This window comes from Anthonomus grandis, chromosome 10, assembly GCF_022605725.1.
Source record: "Anthonomus grandis grandis chromosome 10, icAntGran1.3, whole genome shotgun sequence".
Taxonomy (NCBI): domain Eukaryota; kingdom Metazoa; phylum Arthropoda; class Insecta; order Coleoptera; family Curculionidae; genus Anthonomus; species Anthonomus grandis.
Window position 1 is genome coordinate 5,650,585 of NC_065555.1, and position 12,203 is coordinate 5,662,787.

General features: G+C 33.9%; 2 protein-coding genes across 11 annotated transcripts in view; one reads left to right on the forward strand and one right to left on the reverse strand.

Moving 5' to 3' along the window:
• LOC126741111 (lachesin-like) overlaps positions 1–5,928 on the reverse strand; it is a 107,693-nt gene extending 101,765 nt beyond the window's left edge. Inside the window, exons 1-3 of one of the 10 annotated variants that reach the window (XR_007662106.1) lie at positions 5,532–5,926; positions 2,495–3,086; positions 54–489 (exon numbers count right to left, since the gene is read on the reverse strand). The gene's annotated coding sequence lies outside the window, so the exon portion shown is untranslated. The other 9 variants (XR_007662105.1, XR_007662108.1, XR_007662104.1 and 6 more) reach the window with 9 other exon arrangements.
• Positions 5,929–11,246: 5,318 nt separating this feature from the next.
• LOC126741362 (uncharacterized) lies at positions 11,247–12,005 on the forward strand. Its single transcript, XM_050447754.1, has one exon. It carries the CDS (start codon positions 11,247–11,249, stop codon positions 12,003–12,005), a length of 759 nt encoding a protein of 252 aa, XP_050303711.1.
• The last annotated feature ends 198 nt before the right edge of the window (positions 12,006–12,203 follow it).

Genomic DNA, 12,203 nt, shown 5'->3' on the forward strand with positions numbered 1-12,203 from the left:
GATAACTGCGAAATAATTATTGCAAACGTTCCAATATATATGCCTCCACTATATATAAATTCAAACCTTTATTAATATATAAATTTTTAACATTGTTCCATGACACCTGTTGTGCGTCTCCTAAAACCTGAATTTTTCCTGCTGACGGTCCAAACTGGGTCGAAACGGTGGCAAAGTGACAACAGACGACGCACCGGGTCGACTAAACACCGGCGGTTGACTATTACGGTCGACGAACCTCCTAAACCGGAAACCTTTGGAACCGGAGGTCTGGAAGGGTTGTGGGGGGTTGGGGTTAAACGGTGACTTCGTGGGGGTAATTAAAGGGCCTTTACGGAAATGCCCCGCGTTTTCGTCGACAACGAATCTTCTATGACGTACTGGTAAGAGAATCAGCGGGTCAGATGGTAGATCTGGTAAGGCTGAAGCATATTGGATTGCACTGTAGAAGGCCAAGCAGTAGAGAAGAATCGTTAAGTTTGCAAACATCTGGAAGTATAAAAATTAATTAAAAACCAATATGGCCGCCGTATTTTCCATGAATGCGCCCATCATTTTACGTATATCATTGGTAAACTGTTGTTTAATTAAGACAAATGAAACACTTAAAAATATTTAATTTATGGAAAATTACGAAGCCCAGGGTCATAGGAATAACATGATAACCCTTTTAAGTAAATTTGTCACGGTTTTATGCCACTTCTTAATGAAAATGTGGATACGAGAAGTCAAAAAATAGAGTGAGCTTTGAAATCCAACATGGCCGCCACGGCGTATAACAACTTGCCGTAGCTCCGCCCACTATTTCTCGAATGACATTGATAAACGTCAAATTTAAAAACGGTTAGGGCGCCAAAAAGACTTTAAAGTATGTGACTTATAAAAAACATTGGTTATATATGTCAAATTAGTTAAATTGTGATGGTAAAGATTCAATTGATTTTCTTCTCTTTAAATATTATGTTTTAGTTTACTTAAGGTAAGTAAAACCAATATGGCCGCCATGGCTCCGCCCATCATTTTACGGATGACATTGGTAAATTACTGTTGTTTAAAGGCAACAAAACACGTCAAAATATTTAATTTATGAAAAATGTTGAAGCCCAAAGCCACAGAAATGCAATGAAAATTCTTTTACTTCCATTTTCACGCTTTTATGCCACTTTTTAATGAAAATGTAGGCCTAGCAAATCAAAAAATATGATGAGCCATAAAATCCAATATGGCCGCCAGGGCGTCATTATTTCATGGATGACATTGATAAGAGTAAAATTTGAAACGGTTATTAATAAGGCGCCAAAAGACTTGTTCTGATGGAAAAAGCCGAAGTCACAATACGGGGGGAAATACCGTGTAAACCCTTGTACAATCATTTTCTACGGTTTTATGAAACTTTAAAATAAAAATTTAGGCCCAACAAATCATAAAATATAGTGAGCCATGAAATCAAATATGGTCGCCGCGCGCATCTGTCAAGGCGCCGGTAATTAAACTAGAATTTTAACGATTATTAATGGCGAAATCAAATCATAGATTATGCATGGCGCATTAAAAAGCTTAAGGTGTTAAAATTACCATAATATCTTTTAATAATATTGTTTAAATTCAGTAATTCTGTTACCCCATTTTGGTAAAACCAATATGGCCGCCACGGTTGCCAAGGGGATTGATGTATAACAACCTTCCTTAGCCCCGCCCACCGTTTCAAGAATGACATTATTAAACGTCACATTTGAAAGGGTTAAGGGGCCAAAAGACCTAAAAATATGTTATTTGTGGAAAATTCCGAAGACCAAGGTCATGGAACTTTTGTACACTCATTTCCACGGTATTATGCCACTTTATAATGAAAATGTGAGCTCAAGAAATCAAGAATTTAGTGAGCCATGAAATGCAATATGGCCGCTATGACGATTGACGTATAACAGCCCACCATAGCTCCGCCCACCACTTCAAGGATGACACTGATAAAGGTCACATTTTAAACGGGTAAAATATTTTAAAATGTGTAGAATTCGGAAGGTCGAGGACCTAGAAATTTAATGGAAATTCTTTTACTGCCATTTGTCACACCTTTATGTCACTTTAATATAAAAATGTGGGTCAAAGATCTCAAAAATATATAGTGAGCGATGAAAAACAATATGGCCGCCGTGGTTGCCATGGCCACCGATTTATAGCAACCCGCCATCTATAGCTCCGCCCACTATTCCAATGATGACCTTATTAAATGTCAAATTTACCTTAAAATTATGTAAGGTATGGAAAAGTCTGTATTTGAGGAACCCTGTGATCCCATAAACCCTTTAGCACTTTATTTTACGGTTTTATGCCACTTTGTAATGAGAATATGAGCCCAAGAAATCAACCATAAAATCCAATATGGCCGCCACTCGTAACATTCAGTGTAGGGATACACTCAAATGGGATGGCGGGAGATTTGATAAAGTGATCGATTAATTTAAATATAAACGTGTTTAAAATGGATACTTACGCTTATAACTGGCAAAAATACCTCTTTAGCGAATTAGTAAACACCATAACAAACATTATATAATGCCCCGGTTTGCATAACAAGATATACCGGATTGCGTTGTTTCATCCATTTTCTATCCATCTGCTTATTTCTCATAGAGAGATCTCTACTATATATAAATTCAAACCTTTATTAATATATAAATTTTTAACATTGTTTCATGACACCTGTTGTGCGTCTCCTAAAACATGAATTTTTCCTGCTGACGGTCCAAACTGGGTCGAAACGGTGGCAAAGTGACAACAGACGACGCACCGGGTCGACTAAACACCGGCGGTTGACTATTACGGTCGACGAACCTCCTAAATCGGAAACCTTTGGAACCGGAGGTCTGGAAGGGTTGTGGGGGGTTGGGGTTAAACGGTGACTTCGTGGGGGTAATTAAAGGGCCTTTACGGAAATGCCCCGCGTTTTCGTCGACAACGAATCTTCTATGACGTACTGGTAAGAGAATCAGCGGGTCAGATGGTAGATCTGGTAAGGCTGAAGCATATTGGATTGCACTGTAGAAGGCCAAGCAGTAGAGAAGAATCGTTAAGTTTGCAAACATCTGGAAGTATAAAAATTAATTAAAAACCAATATGGCCGCCGTATTTTCCATGAATGCGCCCATCATTTTACGTATATCATTGGTAAACTGTTGTTTAATTAAGACAAATGAAACACTTAAAAATATTTAATTTATGGAAAATTACGAAGCCCAGGGTCATAGGAATAACATGATAACCCTTTTAAGTAAATTTGTCACGGTTTTATGCCACTTCTTAATGAAAATGTGGATACGAGAAGTCAAAAAATAGAGTGAGCTTTGAAATCCAACATGGCCGCCACGGCGTATAACAACCTGCCGTAGCTCCGCCCACTATTTCTCGAATGGCATTGATAAACGTCAAATTTAAAAACGGTTAAGGCGCCAAAAAGACTTATGAAAAACATTGGTTATATACGTCAAATTAGTTAAATTGTGATGGTAAAGATTCAATTCAATTTTATTTTTCTTTAAATATTATGTTATATTATGTTTTAGTTTGCTTAAGGTAAGTAAAACCAATATGGCCGCCATGGCTCCGCCCATCATTTTACGGATGACATTGGTAAATTACTGTTGTTTAAAGGCAACAAAACACTTAAAGATATTTATTTTATGAAAAATGTTGAAGCCCAGCGACATAAGAATGCAATGAAAATTCTTTTACTTCCATTTTCACGCTTTTATGCCACTTTTTAATGAAAATGTAGGCCTAGCAAATCAAAAAATATCCTAGGCCGCCATGGCGTCATTACGTATAGCTATATATATAGCTCCACCTATTATTTCACGGATGACATTGATAAGAGTAAAATTTGCAACGGTTATTAATAAGGCGCCAAAAGACTTGTTCTGATGGAAAAATGCGAAGTCACAATACGGGGGGAAATACCGTATAAACCCTTGTACAATCATTTTCTACGGTTTTATGAAACTTTAAAATAAAAATTTCGGCCCAACAAATCATAAAACACCTATAGTGAGCCATGAAATCAAATATGGTCGCCGCGCGCATCTGTCAAGGCGCCGGTAATTAAACTAGAATTTTAACGATTATTAATGGCGGCAAGAAAACAAGATTATGCATGGCGCATTAAAAAGCTTAAGGTGTTAAAATTACCATAATATCTTTTAATAATATTGTTTAAATTCAGTAATTCTGTTACCCCATTTTGGTAAAACCAATATGGCCGCCACGGTTGCCAAGGGGATTGACGTATAACAACCTTCCTTAGCCCCGCCCACCGTTTCAAGAATGACATTATTAAACGTCACATTTGAAAGGGTTAAGGGGGCAAAAGACCTAAAAATATGTTATTTGTGGAAAATTCCGAAGACCAAGGTCATGGAACTCTTGTACACTCATTTCCACGGTATTATGCCACTTTATAATGAAAATGTGAGCTCAAGAAATCAAGAATTTAGTGAGCCATGAAATGCAATATGGCCGCTATGACGATTGACGTATAACAGCCCACCATAGCTCCGCCCACCACTTCAAGGATGACACTAATAAAGGTCAAATTTTAAACGGGTAAAAGATTTAAAAATGTGTCAAATTCGGAAGGTCGAGAACCTAGAAATTTAATGGAAATTCTTTTACTGCCATTTGTCACACCTTTATGTCACTTTAATATAAAAATGTGGGTCAAAGATCTCAAAAATATATAGTGAGCGATGAAAAACACTATGGCCGCCGTGGTTGCCATGGCGACCGATTTATAGGAACCCGCCATCTATAGCTCCGCCCACTATTCCAATGATCACCTTATTAAATGTCAAATTTAACTTAAAATTAAGTAAGGTATGGAAAAGTCGGTATCCTAAGAACCCTTTGATCCCATAAACCCTTTAGCACTTAATTTTACGGTTTTATGCCACTTTGTAATGAGAATATGAGCCCAAGAAATCAACCATAAAATCCAATATGGCCGCCACTCGTAACATTCAGTGTAGGGATACACTCAAATGGGGTGGCGGGAGATTTGATAAAGTGATCGATTAATTTAAATATAAACGTGTTTAAAATGGATACTTACACTTATAACTGGCAAAAAATACCTCTTTGGCGAATTAGTAAACACCGAAAATAATATAACGTATCTGACCGCGAATTATTTATATGCTGCTGGTCAATAAATCACGGTAATTCCCGGTTTTATATTTTAACCGATGACTTTATAAGGTCTCGGTGATTATTTGAACAAAAACTTTTTCGCCATTAATTAGCCTAACGAATTTTGCTGTTTATGGTAATCATTAGGGGGACTTTTAGAACAAAAAAAATGCTTTCTGCATCCTATGCATTTAAGGGATTATACTTACGTATGAATTCCATGGCTCTGAACGTGAAACTGAAAAACAGTTCCTAGTTACTAAATCCCACTAGCGAAAACCAAATATTTGAAAAAAAACATCCAATTTATTAACGCATTCTATTAATAATACACCGAACGGCGAACTAACCTTCTTGGCACCGTTCCACAAAAACAAAGTCAAAAAAAAAAAACATCAGTCAAACGATAAATTCCCGATAAACTCACGCTCTACTTCCGTCATGTCTCCTCGACTACCTGTTCCAAATTTAAGTGATTTTTGTAAATTAACCCTTTTCGAATTAACACTGGATATGGTGAAACTCCGCGGAGAGGAGGCAATCCCGGTATTCAGAGATTATTTTCGAAAATTACCGGGACACTTAAAGGAGGCGATCCTGTACGAGATTCTGGACCTGGCCGTACTGAATTCGCACTTGAAGTGGGTCAGTTTCCAGATATTGGGCGGCAAGATTTCCAGATTCGATTCCAGGCAGTTGTCGCCGAAATACCACGAAAAGTTCGCCGAGGAGTTGAGGGGTGTTTTGTATTTGAACTTGACGCATGCCAAGGTATGTAATGTGTCATTGTGGGAGGGAATTCCACGAGTTTTGGAAATATATGTTCTGATAATTTGACGTGGGTACCTTACAGAGCACTAGCACCAATGAGTTATCAGTAACGAGGAGTTTAGTGTGTAAGAAACTCCCACTTCTTTGAAGCAGTTGAAGTAGTTTAATTGTTTTTTTGTACTTATTCGAAGGCCTGTTTAACTTGAGAAATGCCTGGAAATAGTCGTCAACTTGTTCAATTAAATTTGTTGAACCCTTTTAATTTTCTCTAGGGAATTTAGAGGATCTTTTCTACAGTTGAAGTCATTTTTCATGTTTAGTAGGTAATTTTTTAAGGTGATATGAGCACAATTTAATTTTTCTCGAGGATTCTTTAATAACTCAAAAAATGCTGAAATAGATGTACATATGTCTAATGAAATTAATTAGAGAATTTGTGTGGCAATTTTCAAAATTGTAACTTTTTTGGTTTTTGAGTTATGAGCTGTTGCTCCTAATATTGCCAGAAAGTCAACCTTTTCACAAAAAATCTCATTTTTTGCAAAAATTCCTTGATTAATTAAAAAACGCTGAAATAGGTGTCTAATGAAATTAATTAGAGAATCTGTATGCAAATTTTCAAAGTTGCACCTTCTTTGGTTTTTGAGTTATGAGCTCTTGCTACTGATTTTGAAAAAAATTACTCTTTTCCCAAAAATCTCATTTTTCTCAAAAATTCCTAAATTAATTAAAAAACACTGAAATAGGTGTCTAATGAAATTAATTAGAAAATCTTTATGCAAATTTTCAAAGTTGCACCTTCTTTGGTTTTTGAGTTATGGGCTGTTCCTACTGATTTTGAAAAAAATTACTCTTTTCACAAAAATCTCATTTTTCTCAAAAATTCCTAAATTAATTAAAAAACACTGAAATAGGTGTCTAATGAAATTAATTAGAGAATCTGTATGAAAATTTTCAAAGTTGCACCTTCTTTGGTTTTTGAGTTATGAGCTGTTCCTACTGATTTTGAAAAAAATTACTCTTTTCACAAAAATCTCATTTTTCTCAAAAATTCCTAAATTAATTAAAAAACACTGAAATAGGTGTCTAATGAAATTAATTAGAGAATCTGTATGAAAATTTTCAAAGTTGCACCTTCTTTGGTTTTTGAGTTATGAGCTGTTCCTACTGATTTTGAAAAAAATTACTCTTTTGCCAAAAATCTCATTTTTCTCAAAAATTCCTAAATTAATTAAAAAACGCTGAAATATGTGTCTAATGAAATTAATTAGAGAATCTGTATGCAAATTTTCAAAGTTGCACCTTCTTTGGTTTTTGAGTTATGAGCTCTTGCTACTGATTTTGAAAAAAATTACTCTTTTCCCGAAAATTTCATTTTTCTCAAAAATTCCTATATAAATTAAAAAACGCTGAAATAGGTGTTTAATGAAATTAATTAAAGAATCTGTATGCAAATTTTCAAAGTTGCACCTTCTTTGGTTTTTGAGTTATGGGCTGTTCCTACTGATTTTGAAAAAAATTACTCTTTTCACAAAAATCTCATTTTTCTCAAAAATTCCTAAATTAATTAAAAAACACTGAGATAGGTGTCTAATGAAATTAATTAGAGAATCTGTATGCAAATTTTCAAAGTTGCACCTTCTTTGGTTTTTGAGTTATGAGCTCTTGCTACTGATTTTGAAATAAATTACTCTTTTCCCGAAAATCTCATTTTTCTCAAAAATTCCTAAATTAATTAAAAAACGCTGAAATAGGTGTCTAATGAAATTAATTAGAGAATCTGTATGCAAATTTTCAAAGTTGCACCTTCTTTGGTTTTTGCGTTATGAGCTGTTCCTACTGATTTTGAAAAAAATTACTCTTTTCCCAAAAATCTCATTTTTCTCAAATATTCCAAAATTAATTAAAAAAACGCTGAAATAGGTGTCTAATGAAATTAATTAGAGAATCTGTGTGCAAATTTTCAAAGTTGCACCTTCTATGGTTTTTGAGTTATGAGCTGTTCCTACTGATTTTGAAAAAAATTACTCTTTTCCCAAAAATCTAATTTTTCTCAAAAATTCCTAAATTAATTAAAAAACGCTGAAACAGGTGTTTAATGAAATTAATTAAAGAATCTGTATGCAAATTTTCAAAGTTGCACCTTCTTTGGTTTTTGAGTTATGAGCTGTTCCTACTGACTTTGAAATAAATTACTTTTTTCCCGAAAATCTCATTTTTCTCAAAAATTCCTAAATTAATTAAAAAACGCTGAAACAGGTGTTTAATGAAATTAATTAAAGAATCTGTATGCAAATTTTCAAAGTTGCACCTTCTTTGGTTTTTGAGTTATGAGCTGTTCCTACTGACTTTGAAATAAATTACTCTTTTCCCAAAAATCTCATTCTTCTCAAAAATTCCTAAATTAATTAAAAAACGCTGAAACAGGTGTCTAATGAAATTAATTAGAGAATCTGTATGCAAATTTTCAAAGTTGCACCTTCTTTGGTTTTTGAGTTATGAGCTGTTCCTACTGATTTTAAAATAAATTACTCTTTTCCCAAAAATCTCATTTTTCTCAAAAATTCCTAAATTAATTAAAAAACGCTGAAATAGGTGTCTAATGAAATTAATTAGAGAATCTGTATGCAAATTTTCAAAGTTGCACCTTCTTTGGTTTTTGAGTTATGAGCTGTTCCTACTGATTTTGAAATAAATTACTTTTTTCCCGAAAATCTCATTTTTCTCAAAAATTCCTAAATTAATTAAAAAACGCTGAAATAGGTGTTTAATGAAATTAATTAGAGAATCTGTATGCAAATTTTCAAAGTTGCACCTTCTTTGGTTTTTGAGTTATGAGCTGTTCCTACTGATTTTGAAATAAATTACTCTTTTCCCAAAAATCTCATTTTTCTCAAAAATTCCTAAATTAATTAAAAAACGCTGAAATAGGTGTTTAATGAAATTAATTAGAGAATCTGTATGCAAATTTTCAAAGTTGCACCTTCTTTGGTTTTTGAGTTATGAGCTCTTGCTACTGATTTTGAAATAAATTACTCTTTTCCCGAAAATCTCATTTTTCTCAAAAATTCCTAAACTAATTAAAAAACGCGGAAATAGGTGTCTAATGAAATTAATTAGAGAATCTGTATGCAAATTTTCAAAGTTGCATCTTCTTTGGTTTTTGAGTTATGAGCTCTTGCTACTGATTTTGAAAAAAATTATTCTTTTCCCAAAAATCTCATTTTTCTCAAAAATTCCTTAATTAATTAAAAAACGCTGAAACAGGTGTTTAATGAAATTAATTTGAGAATCTGTATGCAAATTTTCAAAGTTGCACCTTATTTGGTTTTTGAGTTATGAGCTGTTCCTACTGATTTTGAAAAAAAATTATTCTTTTCCCGAAAATCTCATTTTTCTCAAAAATTCCTAAATTAATTAAAAAACGCTGAAACAGGTGTCTAATGAAATTAATTTGAGAATCTGTATGCAAATTTTCAAAGTTGCACCTTATTTGGTTTTTGAGTTATGAGATGTTCCTACTGATTTTGAAATAAATTACTCTTTTCCCAAAAATCTCATTCTTCTCAAAAATTCCTAAATTAATTAAAAAACGCTGAAACAGGTGTCTAATGAAATTAATTAGAGAATCTGTATGCAAATTTTCAAAGTTGCACCTTCTTTGGTTTTTGAGTTATGAGCTGTTCCTACTGACTTTGAAATAAATTACTTTTTTCCCGAAAATCTCATTTTTCTCAAAAATTCCTAAATTAATTAAAAAACGCTGAAACAGGTGTTTAATGAAATTAATTAAAGAATCTGTATGCAAATTTTCAAAGTTGCACCTTCTTTGGTTTTTGAGTTATGAGCTGTTCCTACTGACTTTGAAATAAATTACTCTTTTCCCAAAAATCTCATTCTTCTCAAAAATTCCTAAATTAATTAAAAAACGCTGAAACAGGTGTCTAATGAAATTAATTAGAGAATCTGTATGCAAATTTTCAAAGTTGCACCTTCTTTGGTTTTTGAGTTATGAGCTGTTCCTACTGATTTTAAAATAAATTACTCTTTTCCCAAAAATCTCATTTTTCTCAAAAATTCCTAAATTAATTAAAAAACGCTGAAATAGGTGTCTAATGAAATTAATTAGAGAATCTGTATGCAAATTTTCAAAGTTGCACCTTCTTTGGTTTTTGAGTTATGAGCTGTTCCTACTGATTTTGAAATAAATTACTTTTTTCCCGAAAATCTCATTTTTCTCAAAAATTCCTAAATTAATTAAAAAACGCTGAAATAGGTGTTTAATGAAATTAATTAGAGAATCTGTATGCAAATTTTCAAAGTTGCACCTTCTTTGGTTTTTGAGTTATGAGCTGTTCCTACTGATTTTGAAATAAATTACTCTTTTCCCAAAAATCTCATTTTTCTCAAAAATTCCTAAATTAATTAAAAAACGCTGAAATAGGTGTTTAATGAAATTAATTAGAGAATCTGTATGCAAATTTTCAAAGTTGCACCTTCTTTGGTTTTTGAGTTATGAGCTCTTGCTACTGATTTTGAAATAAATTACTCTTTTCCCGAAAATCTCATTTTTCTCAAAAATTCCTAAACTAATTAAAAAACGCGGAAATAGGTGTCTAATGAAATTAATTAGAGAATCTGTATGCAAATTTTCAAAGTTGCATCTTCTTTGGTTTTTGAGTTATGAGCTCTTGCTACTGATTTTGAAAAAAATTATTCTTTTCCCAAAAATCTCATTTTTCTCAAAAATTCCTTAATTAATTAAAAAACGCTGAAACAGGTGTCTAATGAAATTAATTTGAGAATCTGTATGCAAATTTTCAAAGTTGCACCTTATTTGGTTTTTGAGTTATGAGCTGTTCCTACTGATTTTGAAAAAAATTATTCTTTTCCCGAAAATCTCATTTTTCTCAAAAATTCCTAAATTAATTAAAAACCGCTGAAATAGATGTCAACTGAAATTAATCAAGGAATCTATATGCAAATTTCCATCGTTTTCACTTTTTGCCAACTCTCTCTTTTTCCAGATTTCCGAATCCAGTCTGTTGCAAATCCTAAAACACTCTGCCCACCTACGGGTCCTGCTCATTCCAAACCTGGCAACGGACGCCATATTACAACAAATTAAAACCTTAAAAAACCTGGAAATGCTTGACATCAGCGGCATCTCCCGATTCACCCCGGAAGGTCTAGAACATTTATCCAGCGAATCCATCCAGGTTTTATCGATAGGATACTCTCTGACGCACGTTATTGGTCGCTGTAGTACTCACGAGATGATTTTCAATGTTATCATGAGACTCCCCAACTTAAAGGAGTTAAGGACGTACCAGAACATTGGGAAAGTACTGCTGGATCTACCAAAGCCATATGTGTCCAAACTAAAGGTCATCGGTGATTATGACACTAGCCAGAGTCAAATGGAAGCCATCATAGGCGTATGCCCCCATCTGGAAGAGCTTTCTCTGGAAGATCCAGAGAAGAAGAGCCTCATCCTTCTAGAGGAGCTAAGGCACTTAAAAAAGTTGAAAATTTCCCAAGTTTTCCCCGATAACATCCGGTTAAGGACGCTTACTTTGACCACCTTACAACTGAACAACTCCATAGTGAACTCTGATGATTTGTGTCTCACCATGGAAAATTTGATCCTGGTTTCCTGCCAGTTACGCGGTTTCCAAGAGTCAAGATTTCGAAACTTAAGAATGCTCGAACTGATCGACTGTGACGTCGAAAAGAGTCAAATTTTACCTCTTTTGTACTATTGCGACCTCATCCAGAGGTTAGCGTTGTCCAATGAGATCAATTTAACCGACAAGGACCTCAAGGACTTATGCGATAAACAGAAATTGAAATATTTAGAGGAATTATGGTTGACTTTAGCGAAACACTTGACGATCGATTCGGTGATTTTGTTGATGAATCACTGCGATCGACTGATCGAGTTGGGCACATTAAACGGTTGGGACGTGGACAACGTCGAGGTGAACTATCTAAGGTGTCTGGTGCGATTGTCGAATATGAAGTTGAATTTTTTGTATTTTCAGTGTTTTTGACTTTTCGGGGCTTAATAATAAAGCGATTTGTGCAGTGTAATGAGTGTTTTAAATGTTCCGCCAATGAGGTCACGTTGTTGATAGACCAGTATAAACCCTTAATGGAAGTTATAAAGATTTTTTAAAATATTTCACTTCTTGTTTCATGACGAGAGGCCTTTTAGTTTTCGAAATATTTAGCTTCGAACTGAGTGAAAA

What these genes read in the sequence shown, in the direction of transcription:
- LOC126741362 (XM_050447754.1), top strand. Translation starts at nt 11,247, where the DNA reads ATGAGACTCCCCAACTTAAAGGAGTTAAGGACGTACCAGAACATTGGG.